Source organism: Carassius carassius, chromosome 11 (genome assembly GCF_963082965.1).
Source record: "Carassius carassius chromosome 11, fCarCar2.1, whole genome shotgun sequence".
Taxonomy (NCBI): Eukaryota; Metazoa; Chordata; class Actinopteri; order Cypriniformes; family Cyprinidae; genus Carassius; species Carassius carassius.
In genome coordinates this window covers 23,899,726-23,915,351 of record NC_081765.1, presented here as the reverse complement: position 1 = coordinate 23,915,351, position 15,626 = coordinate 23,899,726, and the positions used below count along the sequence as shown (strand labels likewise).

At 36.2% G+C, this 15,626-nt stretch overlaps 2 protein-coding genes across 8 annotated transcripts; both read right to left on the bottom strand.

The window, feature by feature from the left end:
* Positions 1 to 378: 378 nt before the first annotated feature.
* LOC132153070 (GA-binding protein alpha chain-like) lies at positions 379 to 8,116 on the bottom strand. 6 transcript variants are annotated; one of them, XM_059562240.1, is made up of 10 exons: positions 7,981 to 8,116; positions 6,290 to 6,386; positions 6,016 to 6,160; positions 5,830 to 5,914; positions 5,160 to 5,387; positions 2,576 to 2,770; positions 2,430 to 2,483; positions 2,096 to 2,224; positions 1,199 to 1,391; positions 379 to 1,077 (listed from the first exon to the last, which is right to left on the bottom strand). In XM_059562240.1, exons 2-10 carry the CDS (start codon positions 6,364 to 6,366, stop codon positions 816 to 818), a joined length of 1,368 nt encoding a protein of 455 aa, XP_059418223.1. In that variant the 5' UTR covers positions 6,367 to 6,386; positions 7,981 to 8,116; the 3' UTR covers positions 379 to 815. The 6 variants fall into 6 exon arrangements, with proteins under 6 accessions (XP_059418223.1, XP_059418222.1, XP_059418224.1 ...); XM_059562239.1 differs by having other exon boundaries at positions 7,603 to 8,072; XM_059562241.1 differs by having other exon boundaries at positions 7,788 to 8,072.
* Positions 8,117 to 10,118: 2,002 nt separating this feature from the next.
* On the bottom strand, positions 10,119 to 15,008 carry LOC132152500 (junctional adhesion molecule 2A-like). 2 transcript variants are annotated; one of them, XM_059561265.1, is made up of 10 exons: positions 14,860 to 15,008; positions 13,253 to 13,318; positions 13,039 to 13,149; positions 12,476 to 12,625; positions 12,134 to 12,321; positions 11,847 to 11,955; positions 10,996 to 11,112; positions 10,868 to 10,892; positions 10,740 to 10,770; positions 10,119 to 10,628 (listed from the first exon to the last, which is right to left on the bottom strand). In XM_059561265.1, the coding sequence occupies exons 1-10, from the start codon at positions 14,909 to 14,911 to the stop codon at positions 10,590 to 10,592; spliced, it is 888 nt and encodes a 295-aa protein (XP_059417248.1). In that variant the 5' UTR covers positions 14,912 to 15,008; the 3' UTR covers positions 10,119 to 10,589. The 2 variants fall into 2 exon arrangements, with proteins under 2 accessions (XP_059417248.1, XP_059417249.1); XM_059561266.1 differs by having other exon boundaries at positions 10,740 to 10,767.
* Positions 15,009 to 15,626: the final 618 nt, after the last annotated feature.

Sequence of the window (15,626 nt, the reverse complement as noted above, 5' to 3'; positions counted from 1 at the left end):
AAATTGTGAATGTTGTAAAATACATTGTATGAGACACAGCCATTAACATTGTGCAATTATGTCACAGTGCACACTGCTCGTTACGTTTCTGTATAGAATTACCTTAGCTCTAAAATCTGGTGTTGTGCTGATTAGTGGATACTCTGAAGTGAGTGTCTGTGGTCAGTAGGGAACGAAGAAAGCTCTTTCTGTGACATTTTCCTTCATTGTCTATTCAAACCATTGGCTAAGAAGGGGAAAAGCTTTCTACATACAACACTGTTATCCATGAATAAAGTTTTGAATGTACATATAAAGTCCTTGTGATGTGGTGTTTGGTGCACAAAACAAGAAACAAAAGGAGTTTTTTTTTTGCTGCATTATGCAAGACCAGAGCAATTCAAAAACCAACTGTCTCTTTATTGCCCTCTGGTGGACTGTAAAAAGTACCTCACCTCGAGGGAATTGGACACTTAAAAATACAAAATAAAAGATCCTTTACAAATGGAAAATATCAAAATACACTGCCCATGTGGCTATCAAAAACAGAGTATATACAATGGAAATATAGCCGATGCTACCCTGCAGTCAGAACAAGCGTACAAAAACTGAAAGCTCATACATGATCATCTATACTTTGTGTCTCACATCCACACATACATTCGCTCTCTAAGCATTTTAAGGATGCTCACACATACATACACACTCACAACAAAGCACACGTCTGCTTATAAACCCGCTGTTTCCCACCCAGCCCAAAGTCAAATGTTGAACCCAGATCGCTCCCATCTTAAACTTGTCTCCTGATTGGCTGGGAGTAACAAGCCACTCCCTCCTCAACTGTCCTTCTCCAAAGCTGCTGCAGCCAGAGTAACTGTTGTGACGGGCTGGCCTGTGGCAGTGGCCAGCGTGACTGTGTTGACGGACTGACCGAGGCTGTGCAGCTGCACCCGGGCGAGTTTCTTCTGCTCACATTCCGTCACCAGGCTGTTGAGCTCTGCAGCGCTGTATCCGATCAGAGTCCTCAGGTCGCACACAAACTTGTAGACAAAGCGCTTGCCCTGCACTTTGCTGATCATGTCTCCATCATAGTAGTACCTGTTTAAGGGAGATAAAATTTGATGGATAGATTTAGTGTTCTCATGTAAGTTTTTGCTGAAGACTAACTATATCTCTCCAAAGGCACCTAAACTAGAGTGGGGAAATCATACACTCGCACCTGAGAGCTCTGCTTAGCTTCTCGTAGTTCATGGTGGGCTTGTTCTTGCGCTGACCCCATTTCTGAGCTACCAGCTCAGGCTGATTGAGTTTGAACTCGCCCTCCTCTCCCACCCAGGAAATGCAGTCCCGAGAGTCCTTGTCAGTCAGCAGCTCCAAAAGAAACTGCCACAGTTGAATCTGACCGTTATTACCTGAGATGACATGCAACACAATCATAATCAATTCTACAATCATTTATTAGCGTTTTGCATATGAGATTCTTATTTTTCTCAGTAGAAGGTTGAAAAATTCTGAATTTTAGGAATAGCTCCCATTAAAATCACATGATGTGATTTGAAAGGAACACACACCACAGTTGTTAAATGTGTTAAATGTTAAATCTGAATGGCAGGAAGAGAAAAAAACATATATATAAAAAACATATACATATATGTGTGTGTGTGTGTGTGTGTATGTGTTGAAAACAGCTGTGCTACTTATTCTTGTACAAACTGTCATACATATTTTTCATGACTCTTTGATGAAAGGAAAGTTTATTTGAAATAGATTTTTTTTTAACCTAAACATTTTTACTGTCACTTTTGGTTGATTTAATATGTCCTTCCTGAATAAAAGTATTAATTTCCTTAAAAACATTTTTTAGTAAATTAATAAAAAAATTATACTGGCCCCATACTACAGAACAGTCATTTTAAATTTCAAAAATGATTTACCGATATCATCATCAATATTATTTATTAATTTAATTCATTACAAATAACAAAACGTAACTCATACTAAAAAATAAATATTATTAAAAACTACATTTACACATACATTATTTAATATAAACAAACTAATATTGATCAACCTGGGCTTTTACACATACACATTTGTTGTATTTGTTTGTATGTACCTGTGCGGTTGCCAGGGGAGCTGCGCTCCTCTCCTGAGATACGGGGGGCTCGGGGTGTTTTGTTGTGCTTCATCACCTTGATGGCTGTAGGTGTGGCCTGCTGCACAGGGGCAGGAATGATCTTCACAGCTGGAGAATATCAAGAAACTGTTACCCAGAAGACCAACACATGCTCCTTTCATTGAAAATATTAAGTGTTGCCTAGTAACACAAACTGCCCTTTAAGAAATCATGTGCAGGTTATACAAAACATGTTATTCAAGAAGGTACTCAAAAGGTGCTTTTGTTGGTAAAACTGCAAAAACAGACAAGATTCATGTCTACTGATACTCACGTTGATCAATGGTGACGGTTGCTTCCTGACCCTGATCCTGACTCGCAAGTACGTCTGCACAGAGCATTAAAGAGATTAAAAATGGGCTAAAATATTGTGATAGAGAAGTTGGAGAACACACGCTCTCTTTCCTAAGTGAAACTTACACTTGCGTAGAAGCTCCAGGTGGCTCCACAGGATCTCTCCGCTGGGCACTCTCTGGAGGAACTCCTCCTGGCTGAAACCACAGAGCTGGCGGCCGGGAATGTGAATGCCACCCACCTCCATTTCCTCAATGCCGAACTCTTTCATAACCCAAACTGCCCAGTGGATCACCTGATCTGCTGTCCACTGCACTGGGTCTGACAGACAGACAGACACATAAAGCTCATTAAATGATACTGCTACTGACTAGGGATGTAAAAATGCACTGATTTGACAATGAAAATGTATTACAACATTTACCGAACTGAATATTTTAAAGTTGATAATTTACTATACTACCAAGTAGTGTTGTCAAAAGACCCAGTACTTCGGTACCAAGTGGGTACTAAAAAAATTTAAATGTGACGGTACCAGGTTTCTGTAAGTACCGGTAGTACAGAGGTCCCGTTCAAACCCGGTTCAGCGCTATGATTTCTGCGAAGCAGAAAACGAGGACGGAATCTCAAAATCCAGTCATGAAAATGAAATTTACATTTTAATATGGACAGTCATGGAATTTGTCAAAGTTAGCATAAATTAATCAAATCAAATCTCCATATGGACCAGTATCTGTAAATGTTAAGCCGCAAAAGTTGTTTGAAATATGAATCCGTGTTCTGCGCGTCTCTGTGTGAATTAATGAATGGCAGAGACGTGCGGGTTTGTTTACTACATAGACTGAAGCGCATGGTGCTTGCATTAATTTCAGCATCTGCGCTTCAGAGTTCTCTCTCCATCAAGCGATCTGAACTTTTCAGTTCATCTCAATGGACGCACAGCGCACCTGTATTTGATGCTCTGTAAGCTCTTTGTGAAGGCGCACGGCTCACCGTCGCTTTACTGAAGTGTTTCTCACACATGCAAAGAGAGAGAGAGCGAGAGTCTTACCACGCTGAATCAACATGCTATATGTAAACTATTCTTCGTTGTCTTCTCCAGTCAAAATAATGGAGTTCATTTAGAATTATTCATATTCATTTTCAAACAAGCAGAAGACATACCGGTTTCTCCGGTAGTGGGCGGAGCTAATGCGCAAATGGCAATTGGCTGGCGCTGATCTCTTACTGTCCCTGTTTTGATTTCAGCAAATCATTTTGACCGAACGCAGACAACGTGATTAATATTCATGAACCCAGCAGCTCATCAATTCATAGTGCATTGGATATACATTAGTATGATAGTAGAATTAGTAGTAGTATTATCTTTTAATAATAATTAATATGAATAATAATTAATATGATCTATTATTATTTTTTTACAGAAACCCTCAATGACCAAAAATATCTTAAGCATCACCACCAGTCTTAAGTTCAGTTAAAATGACAATGCATTCATTAGGCCTAAAAGTTCATTTTTACATAAAGCCATTGTGCTAGAAATATTACTATTATTTAGTAAAATGTATGTGATACTGCTACTACTGTTGAAAAATTTATAAATACTACTGTTGAAAAATTTATAAATCACAATATTTCTTCCATGTTTTAATTTTAATAGCAAAACCCCTTTATTTACCAAAACTAAAATGTGTTTAAATTTCATAAATTAAAAGACAAATTAAATTTGTGGAACTTGTTTACTGTTTTTCATAACTATATAACTTGTAGAAAAACTTTAAACACAATTGTAAATAAGTATAAAGAATGGCATTGGTTTTATTTTTAGTGCTAAAAAGTTTTTTTTTTTTTAATTAGCATATTTTTGTGTTTTGCTTTGGTACCGAAATTGGTACCGAGAACCGTGGATTTTCACTGGTATTGGTACCGAATACTGAAATTTTGGTACCGTGACAACACAACTACCAAGTGTATTACACATTCATTTCTTAACCCAAAATGATTTCTGACTTATTTTCAGATGTGAATCTGATACGATTTGTAACAAAATAATTCAATTGTAATCTCTTTTACAGTTCATTGCCATTTCAAGATTCATGCAATTATTTAGCAGAAATGCATACACTACTGTGCAAATGTTTAGAGTCAGTAACATTTTTTAAAGAAATTAATACTTTTATACAGCAAGGACACATTACATTTATTAAGGTGACAGTAAAGACTCCTCCAATGCAACAAAAGATTTCTAATTCCATATAAATGCCGTTCTTTTGAACTTCCTATTTATCAAAAAATCCAGTGAAAAATGTATCATGGTTTCCACAAAAATATTTCAACACTGATAATAAGAAATTTTCTTAATCGCCAAATCAGCATATTAGAGTGATTTATAAAAGATCATATGACACTGAAGACTGGAGTAATGATACTGAAAATTCAGCTTTGCCATCACAGTAATAAATAACATTTTTTAATATATACTGAAATAGAAAACAGTTATTTTGAATAATATTTTTACAGTATTACTGTATTTTTGTTCAAATTAATGCAGCCTTGATGAATTTTTTTTTTAAATCTTAGCGACGCTAACTTCTGAACACTAGTGTATGTGTGATAAAGTACATATAATCTGTGCCTACTACACTATTACAAAATCCATTAAATATTTAGATTTAACTCTGTAACATGTAAACATCACTGGAAAACTCACCATAGGGAATGTTCAGTCGAACCTGCTCCTTGCGGTACCCTTCCAACGCGGCCGCCCAGCGGGTCACCTGCTCTGAAGTCTCATCAGGAATGGCGGCTCGCTCCACCGCAATCACGTGTCCATCCTCCACCAGATGGCCTTCCTCACCAGCAGCCGCGTCTGGATCGATCACCACCTCCACAGTCTCCACTGGTTTCACAATCTCCAGAATATTCAATTTTTCTTCACCTAAAACAGACCACAAACCCACAAGCAAGTCACATTTATATTAATGTTTTATTAATATTAATGTTTTATTAATGCTGTGAATGGGTACCTATATATATATAAATATTTTAGTATATAATTTATATTAATAAATAATATCTTATGTAACTGGTGATTTCATATCAAGTTTTCCACTATTTTTAATCACGTTTTTGTCAATTAATTTTAAATGGTCCTTGGTGTGATTATTTTTTAGAAGTGCAAATACTCATGTAGTCCCTCAATTACTATGAGCTCATAACAGCGGCATGAATAATTGTAAAATAATGAACTAAGTGCTGTTTACAACAGCACGTCACTCTGCAGGACATGTCAACTACCCAAAGATTTTCATCTGTCTGAAGGGCATGTTGACAAATTGAGATTTGTCCAACAGCAATATGAGATCATTGTAAACTGTTACCCTGTTTCGTGACAATCTGCACGCTGAGCTGTACTGTACCATCTGTTTTCACTCCTTGATCGAACAGACTGTGATCAGGATGCAACTGCATGAGGAAAGAAGCAGAAGAGTCAGGGATTGAAGAGTTTAATTTACAAATACAACTAATGCACTCAAATAAGATTGCATAAATATAGAAGAACATACTAGGATGTCCTGCAGACAAATGTCATATCCATCCAGAGAGACCTGAAAACGAGGCTCTAGTAACTTCTTCAGGTTACCGATCGGCTCATTGATGTCAATGTCTTGAGTTATTAGTTCAGCTGCTGTGATGGTCTGCTCCTCGATCCTGACATTTGGTCACATTAAACAAACCATTTCACAGGCAGAAGACACAAATTGCTCAATGAGAGGATTCCGCTAAACACATCAAACAGAGAAGGAAAATAAGGAAGAGAAAGACAGAAAAAGCACTTACCCTTCCTCTAGACACTCCTGTTTCTCCCGTCCATCAATCTCAATTTCAATCATCTCCTCTGTCTCACTTTTTGACATCCCTTCAACTCCTTGTCCAACTATAAAGCAAATACATAAAAATATACAAATTAAAGGAAACATTCTTTTGCAGTTAATCACAAGAAAATAAACAAGAATTGTCATATCAGTAACACTTTACAATAAGGTCTGATTTGTTAATATTGGTTGAAGTATTAGCTAACACTAAGGAACAGTGACCATTCATTATTATTATTTTTTTAACAACAGCATTTATTAATATTTGTTCATGTTAGTTTATATAAATACAACTGTACATGTTAGTTCACAGTGCATTAAAAGATTTGATTTTTTTAAATGTATTAGTAAATGTTGAACAGTAACTAAGATTAATAAATGCTGTAATAGTAATGTTCATATAATTCATGGTAACCAATAATAACATATAATACCTTATTGTAATGTGTTACCTAATTATCTATCTATCTATCATCTATATCTATTATATATATATATATATATATATATATATATATATATATATATATATATATATATATATATATATATACTCTTGAAAAAAAAAGTAAGACTTAATTTCACATAATGTTTAGCATCTTAGTGAACCCAAAGTAATACAAAATATACAACTGTGCCTAAAAGTCACTACATGGTCAGGTTAACGCACTCTTGCGGTCTCTAAGAAGTCTCTGAAGTCCAATAAACTGTCACGCAACACCGAGGCTTTGCTTGAGTTCAGGCCCACCATGGCATTTCCCCACATTAGCACTCTTTTTAAACAAAGGGGACGCACATATTTATTAAATATCTAATCCATTTGGTCAATCCATTTATTATTATAGTGTGTGGATTAAAACGGGAACGCTTCTAATAATATAATTTCCACCAGCAACTGGGTGGGAAGACGACGCGCGAATAGATACAAACGCAGTTGCCATGTTGGAGTGCTTTTGGGTTTCGTAATATAACCGCAAAATTGGGCATAAAAGACGACTTTTCAAAACTTCTGAAACTTCCAGGGGTAGCTAGACATCAAGACTTTTGATTCTGGAAAGTTAAAACGGAAATGGAAGAAACGGAAACAAAACAAGAGAAGGGCAGATGTAAAAGCAGCCGGAAATCCTGGCCGAAGTCACGGCGGCTGACAGACTTCCGAAAACATCCGTGCGACCGAAGAAACGGACGGAAACAACACGGTTTAATTGCTCGATTCGTGCGGAATAGAATATCTAAGGCAGGTACAATCACGGATTGATTATGTATATATATACACACCTGGCCTCTTTGTTAGCTGCTTAGCTGATAGTGACGGTTGAACTGAATGTCTTCTCGCGCGGACAACTCGCGCTAACTTTTACGAAAAGTAATGGTGTTCGCGTCGGTATTCACGACATATTTAAATGAAAACAGCAAGCGTTATATTTGAAGTTTTCCAGAATAAAGTTTACAAGTAAGTTTACCTACTGCTTGTCGGACGTGAGAGGGCTGGCTTACAGTCGGTTCTGTTATTAGCTCTGTTCCCCTCAGTATGCTAACAGTTAGCTCGCGCAGAAAGCGGGAAAACTGACACGATAATCGCCTCACACATATGCAACATACTCATTTTGTTGCCCGCGTTTAGCTCACGTGAATTAGCATTGCGACCCGACGTACCTCTTTATCCCGTTCAGCAAGTGCTGTGTCGGAGTTTTTGCGCACTAGAGCTGGGTGTCAGGGGCTATAGTTTAGTGTGGGTGCTAATAAGTTGAGTGAATGTTCATGCTGGTTTTTGGTCAACATTGCATTGGGGGCGGGGATGAGCTGGAGGCCTCGCTGCCCACTGACAGCAACATGTACAACCCCACTCTGTGCAGTTTGTAACCGTGTATCATATACAGTTGTTTATTTGTGCCCCCACCCCCCAAAAAAGCCAGCACCAGAAAATGGAAGGTGGTGAATATAACAGTGCCTTAAGTGTGGAAATCCACGCATTACTGGATTCATATGTACATACATGTTTATGCCTTTATCTTACTCCGTCTGTGTCAGTGTGTCTGTGTGTTTACATATGCATTTTTATGTTTATTATCTTGTGTTATATGTGTATGTATGTACCCCAGAGCTCATGGACCACAACACGTTCTTAGTTTTTGTGCAGACGTAATAAATAAAGAACATTTTATTCTTTTCTAAAGAGTGACTTGAATTATTCCTGCGGATGGACATTACAGTGCTGTGACTCTTCATGTACATGTTTCCAGCATTATGGACATTTTGTGTTTAACTTAATGTCTCACACTGTTGGATGTGTCCATTAACTTGGAAGATTCAACTGATTTGTGCCTTATGTAACATTGGAAATAAATGCTACAGTGTTTTAATCTGTGTAAGGAGAGGAATAAATATGGCAGCAGAGTGTGAATTTTGCATTTATTTTTACATTTCAGTTAATGTAACAAAAGACGAGAAGATCTAGTTTTTGGAGATACTGCTGATTCATTTGAGCCAAACATCAGCTAAACCCGAATAGTCAAATTAGCTCCGACACATTTTTTATCTTTGTCTAGAAGATATTACAATTTAAATTCTGTCATCATTTACACAACCATATGTTATTCCAATGTCTGTATAGCTTTGTTGCTTATGTTGAGCATAAAAGATGTTTTCAGAAATGACTTGTGTGTGTGTGTGTGTGTCCCCTATTAATGGAAGTCAATTCTTCAAAAAATATTTTATTGAGTCGCACAAGAAAATAAGTCATATACAAGTTTGGGAGTACATGAGGGTAAATGATTGATAGAACTTCAAATCTTTTTGGGTCAACTATTCCTTTAATAAGCAAATTGCACTTCATTGAGAAATACCCATCATCAGACAACAGATGATACTTCTGAACAGCGCTGGATGATATGGACAAAATTTATATCAAGATATATTTCTTAATTTCGGTCGATACGATATAATTCCAATATAAATATGAAAACGATTAAAGCCTCGTAAAAACTGCCAAGAAAGCCCACAACAAACTTATGAAAAATAAATTTGACAAGTGACACCTCATTTAAAACCATATAATATTTTAGAAAAAAAAGGACAAATAAGTAAATGTTCAGAGTTTTTTTATTTAGACTTCATGCAAACAATAAATGAGAAATCACTGTCAAATAATTATCTCTGACTCACCTAATTAATATTAATATCTTTAACTTCAAACTGTAGGCTAATATACACTACCAGTCAAAAGTTTTTTGAACATTAAGATTTTTAATGTTTTAAAGATATTATCTTCTGCTCACCAAGCCTGCATTTATTTGATCCAAAATACAGCAAGAACAGTCACATTTTTAAATATTTTACTATAAAAAAAAATCAGGTTTCTTTGATAAGTATAAGTTTATCTGAAATAGAAATGGTAACATTATAAATGTCTTTATCATCACTTTTAATCAATTTAAAGCATCCTTGCTAAATAAAAATGTATATTATTTCTTTCCCAAAAATACTTTGGATACATACTGACTCAAAGCTTTTGAATGGAATAGTGTATAATGTTACAGAAGCTTTTTATTTCTGATAAATGCTGATCTTTGGATCTTTCTATTCATCGAAGAATCCTGAAAAAAAATATGTACTCAACTGTTTTAAATATTGATAATCAGCAAATAATAAAAAAAAATTATATATATATAAAAAAAAAAAAACATTTTAAAAACATTAAAAATCCTACGTTCAAAAACATTCAAAAACGTTTGACTGGTAGTGTAAGCTGATTATTCTTATAGATTGGAACAAATGTGCTTTAGCAGTATAAAGAGTATGAATAGTGCTCCGATTTGCTCCAGAGAAAAAAAGAAAAACATGTTGCTGGAGCCAGACTTGAATCTAAACTGATTGTCCACCAGCAGGAGGCGCTGGAAGAGCAGAAGAACTAGTATGAAATTGTGCAACATTTACAGTATCTACAAACTCTAGTTGTGAGAAGTCAAACAGATATGAGACAATTAAAATACTACGTGCTATCTTAAAAAAAACGAATTCTCTTAGATTGAAAAATATAAAAGCTTTTTACAGTAATACAAAAGAAACAGCAGAGATTAATCGAAATGTAGGTCTGTTGTGGATGGACCTCAACACCAGGGGGCGTGTTTTCTTCTCTTACAGGCCATCAGAGCAAAACATGGAGACATACAGTACAAGTGCACTTGATGTATGATATGGTTCTCTAGTTTTTGAGGTCACTTCACTTTTTTTTTTAGCACAGCACTGTCCAGTATGTGCACACGTCATAGCACAAAGGATTGTGTATGTTTGTAATGTCTCGGCTGAGGAGAGAGATGAACAATGGGATGAAGACAAGCCATTACCATAATCATATATCTCTATAGTGCCAGTATTATACTATTTGACTAGTGAGTTGTCAATAAGAAACTTACATCTGGAGGGTTATAGCTGGTCTTGGTTCTGCTGAAAAGTGCAAAGAAATAACTTTTTTGTTTCTAAAGGTCTGTTATGAATTATTCTTATAGGTAAGAATGCATTAAAAATACTGCATTAGACGTACCTTTGTTGTGTCTCTCCTTTATTCTCTGTTGGTAAATTCGAGACTTATGTTAGAAGATAAGGACAAGACATATTTCAAAGTTAAACAACCTGTTTAGATTGTGTTAGTTTGAGTAAAGTGGTACTCACTGCGGCAGCAACAACAGCCCCCTCTTCTGCAGCACAGACAGATGGCCACACAGCAGGAGAGGAGCAACAGGGACGCTCCCACTTCTACTGCTGTAACGACTGTCATGTTCAGCTCAACTGCAACAGAGCAGGTCAAACAGATATTCATTCACACTTCGTCTAATTATGATGTTACTCAAGGGTTTTGTCGCTCTCTGACCTTTGAGTTAACCCTCATGTTTTTTGTTTTTTGGTTGCATCTAAAAAAATTGACTGTGTTTTTGCTGTGGTCAATTAATTTTTTTAAAAGTTCCTTATACTCATCAAGGCTGCATTTGTTTAATCAAAAATACAGCAGAAACTTATATTATGAAAGATTACAAGTTAAAATAAGTGGTGTCAAGAAACATTTCTGATTATTATCAATGTTGAAAGCAGCTGTGATGCTTAATATTTTATGGAAACGGTGATATATTTATGTACATTTATGCATTAATGTCTCAACTCTCACTTTTGATCATTGCATCCTTGCACAATGAAAGTATTCATTTGTTTCCCAAAGAATACAACTGAACACAAACTTTGAACAATAGTGCAGAGGCCAGTCGCATTTCTGAAAAGTACCAGTCTACTTTGTGATAAAACAGAGGAACTATAATTACTGCCATTAATATTTTTTCTCTTGGTCCCCAATCAACGTCATCCTCAACAGAACATAAGGGTTTTTCTGCTACTGTACCTTTAAGACTTTGCTGTAAATGCTTACATTTTCATGTTACATTCAACTCTTCTACAGTATAACAAAATATCAAGTAAAACTGATTTCTATGATTTCCTGACCCTTTAAAAAGACCAAACTGAACTGAACTTACATTCAGTTATCTTCATATGCCGGCCGGCACAACTTTTGGGTGCCCCCACCCCATTGGAGGCCTCACATCGATACTGACCCTCATCAGATTTTGAGACCGCCTTGAACTTCTGCGCAACAGAAAAGAAAAGAAACACTATATACAGATCATACTTGACATGTCATGCGTGCATCAAAGTCAAACAAACATAAGCAGTGTTTGTTAGCTATCACGGGAAAATGCTAACTAGTTTTTTATGAAAATACATGTTTGTCAGTGAGAAAAAAAGAGATTAGCAATACACCAACCAGAGTCCCTGCTTTGGGGTCCAGGGTGTAGTTGATTTCAGGGAGATTGCTAGTGTGAAGTGGTTTGTTGTCTTTGTACCAGCTGTAGGTGGCAGTGGGAACGCTCAGTTTGTCTTTGCAGCGGAGCTCTGCAGAAAATCCTCTCATGACTGTTTCTGGGACCTCACATGATGGCGCATGTAGCGCAACTGTCCATGTAAGACAGAGTTGCATTACATCACTGATAGAAAAGTTTAGTTTAAGACTTATGACTTAGTTATGAATATTGTTGGTACAACTGCACATGTAAATAATGAAAATGACATTACAAGATCGAATAATTAAAAAGATTTTCATTCTCACCAAGCACATAGAGGGTGACAGTGACCTCCCCCAGCTTGATTTTGTCATGGCGGGCTGTGACTTCGCAATGGTACACTCCTGAGTCTTTCTGCGTAACACCACGGAGGGTCATTGTTGCCCCGTCGATGGATGCACGGCCTTTAAATGAACCTGGTATTAGTAAAAGTTAGAACAGTTTAATGAAATGAAAGCACAAAACAAATATTCACTGAAAGACGTGGTGCAATCAGATTTAGATTTTTGTGGGCAAATCAGTAATTTCAATAGATATCCATCCAGTCTGGAATTTTGTGTGAGGGCAAAAGATTTCCTGATGCGGCTAGGTTTTAAAGTGAATTTTGTGTGAGCTGTGTTTTAAACATTGTTACACTATTGACAATTGACCTTTTCTGACTAATGTGACACACCAAACAGAATGTAATTTCCTGCCGAAACTCATTTTAATGACACACTTCCCTTTTAAAATGATAAAATATCTAAAGCAATATACAAATGAGAGAGATGGGGGACATGTTTGTGGTTGCAATTAATATGAGAGAGGGCAAAACAACTACCTACAGTACCTGTAAAGTCCCCATCAAAATAAACATAGGAAACATCTTTGCCTCTCTTCTTCCATTCAACACGTGGGTTTGTTTCTTTCTCTGTCTTGAATTCACAGGACAGGACAACATCTTTTGCAAAGAATAGAAGACAGAAGAGTCAAATCAATATGGTCTGAAAGCTTTTCTATATCTAAATATGTCAAGCTAAATATCTGAAGACTAATGATCTTACTTGTGTTTTCATGTACCTCCACTTTGGCTTTGCTTGTCGTCACAGTAACAGGATCTGAGCTAGAAACTGGAGGAGAGGGAATATACAAATTGACACGTTGTAACAGGGCACAAAAATCCCTCCTACAGCATTTTTATAATAGCAGACAAAAATTAAACTTTCAATGAAAGACTATGGGGGAATTGTTATATATTTGCCCCATAGTTTTTGTTCAGGACAAACTGAAATCCAGGCACATAGCCTCAACTTAACCCAGAATGTTTGATTAAATGACACTGATTACTCAAGAATGTGTTAGATTTTTATCAAATATATTACACCCCTTAGGTAAATAGGAAGAATACTGTAAACAGATTTCAGAATGAACAAATTTGAGTCAAATGTGAATCCTCGCTAACACTCACTCCACACTCTGGTGGTGCCAGGAACAGAGATGTGTAGGAATTTTAGTAATGGATGGATGTTCTGACACAGTCTGGCTGTGTGTAATGGGGGTTGCAATCCAAACCAAGCTTGATAACCTCCTCACACAATGAAAAACATGCACTTCTGGGGAAAGTGAGGGAAAACCACTTGATGTGTTAACAGCTGAAAAGTACTGACTTTAATGAGTCTAGAGAAAGAAATGCTGCATGGTGAGGGTCTTTTTACCCAGAGATACAAAAGACCTACTATGCCGCTGTAACTTAAAACCTCTTCAGCTGGAAGAGGACTGGGGTTACAATCACAACCCACCCCACAAGGTATTTGACAACCCTATCACTATTAGTGGCCTGAAACATGAAAGTTATTAGAATAAAAACAATCAATTTGGTCAAAGTCAATATTTTCGCATTATATTTTTAATATACATTTTTATATAACAAAAAATGACATTTGATATAGTCTGCGAAACTTCATGTGGTTAACAGATATTTGGATCTCTAGACTTGGCGGGATAAAGAATTTCTCATGGTATGCTGGCTGGGTAACCATAATCTCCATGATAACGACCAATACACAAGGAGTCAGTCAAGGGGCATCAGTGACATGAAAAGGTCCCTGCCACATCAGAGTAAAGTTCAGATCTGGACAACTTCTTCACAGACATTTTATCACCCTCAGGATCTCATGTGTTCAAATGATGTTTGAGAAGTTTGTGTAAACAGTGATTTACAAGAACCCCACCAACCCAATCCAGAGCCTCGAAGCATCCATCTCGCTTTGAAAAAGCACACACATTCACACACCAGTTTGAATCTGAACCATATCTATACACAAAGCTAATGTCGATAGACAAATGAAATTAAATGAAATTAAAAAATATATAATTATGTGTAATAACTTTTAAACATTAATGTCATCTTCTCAGTGTTATAGCCAGTTCTAATTACAAGGCACTTTAACACTTAAAAAAATAATAATAATTTAATCGAGTAGAAATCAAATCAAACAATAAAAAATAGGCCTATATATACAAATTATTAATGAAAGTTATTGACTGTATTTTACAATTCACCCCTCAGAGTTTCCCAGAGTAAGAAATGTCTTTTTTTTTTAAATGTCCAGAACACACGAACTAAAGCACGTCAGATAATGAGAAATCCAAGCATCATCAATATACTTACTGTAGAGCAGCATGAGCAGAGCGGGGAAGGTAAGTTTGTGTGCTGTGCTCATCTTCAGATTGTCCGGATGGAGCAGGAGCGCGTGCAGAGTCTGATGTGCTTCTTGCTCTTTCTTCAAGATGGTTTGCGCGCTCTCGTCAGAACGCTAAGCGAGCACGGCGCAAATGCTCTGAGACATATGTCGAATTCTGCATATGAGCGACGTTTGTATGAGATAAAATGTTTTTTTTATAATTTTTTTTTTGTAGGTTAGCGTGGTAAACATTTTCTTTTCCAAGTAAAACATTACAAAATATGAATTTACTTAAAACAATAGGCTATACCTTTCTTTCACACGTCTTTCTATAATTCTATTTCATTTTTATGACAATGGTGGATAACATCACATTAGGCTACTTTACCGCTATGCACTGTAAAATATTTTGTCTAAGTTAAAATGTATTGATTGTTTTTTATTCAAGTCAAAGGTATAATTTAATAATTGCATCAACTTACACTGGGTTGCCACAACTAAATCAAACTCTAAAAAAGGTCAGACCAAGTTAAGATGCAGGAAAACATGGGACTGAAAAAAAGTGATGATCAACCGTTTGCGGTGGTAAATTCATTGTAAAAGTGCTGAAGTCATGCAAATTGTTTTATGTTTTATGAGATACCCTTTCAAGGCAATGTTTGGCATAATACAGTTGATTTTTCTGTCATAATTCTGAAGAATATACCTTTGCAATTAAGATAACATGAGTGAGGCAACATATAGTTTTACATCT

Excerpts from the sequence above, each read along its gene's own strand:
- LOC132152500 (XM_059561265.1), bottom strand. The coding sequence starts at position 14,911 with ATGAGCACAGCACACAAACTTACCTTCCCCGCTCTGCTCATGCTGCTC. Across the intron at positions 12,322-12,475 it reads TGTCACCCTCTATGTGCTTG|TTGCGCTACATGCGCCATCA; the intron begins GTGAGAATGAAA and ends TTACATGGACAG. Across the intron at positions 11,113-11,846 it reads GCATATGAAGATAACTGAAT|TTGAGCTGAACATGACAGTC; the intron begins GTAAGTTCAGTT and ends GCTCTGTTGCAG.
- LOC132153070 (XM_059562240.1), bottom strand. The coding sequence starts at position 6,366 with ATGTCAAAAAGTGAGACAGAGGAGATGATTGAAATTGAGATTGATGGA. Across the intron at positions 2,484-2,575 it reads CCTGGAGCTTCTACGCAAGT|ACGTACTTGCGAGTCAGGAT; the intron begins GTAAGTTTCACT and ends TGCTCTGTGCAG. Across the intron at positions 1,392-2,095 it reads CTCCCCTGGCAACCGCACAG|GTAATAACGGTCAGATTCAA; the intron begins GTACATACAAAC and ends ATGTCATCTCAG.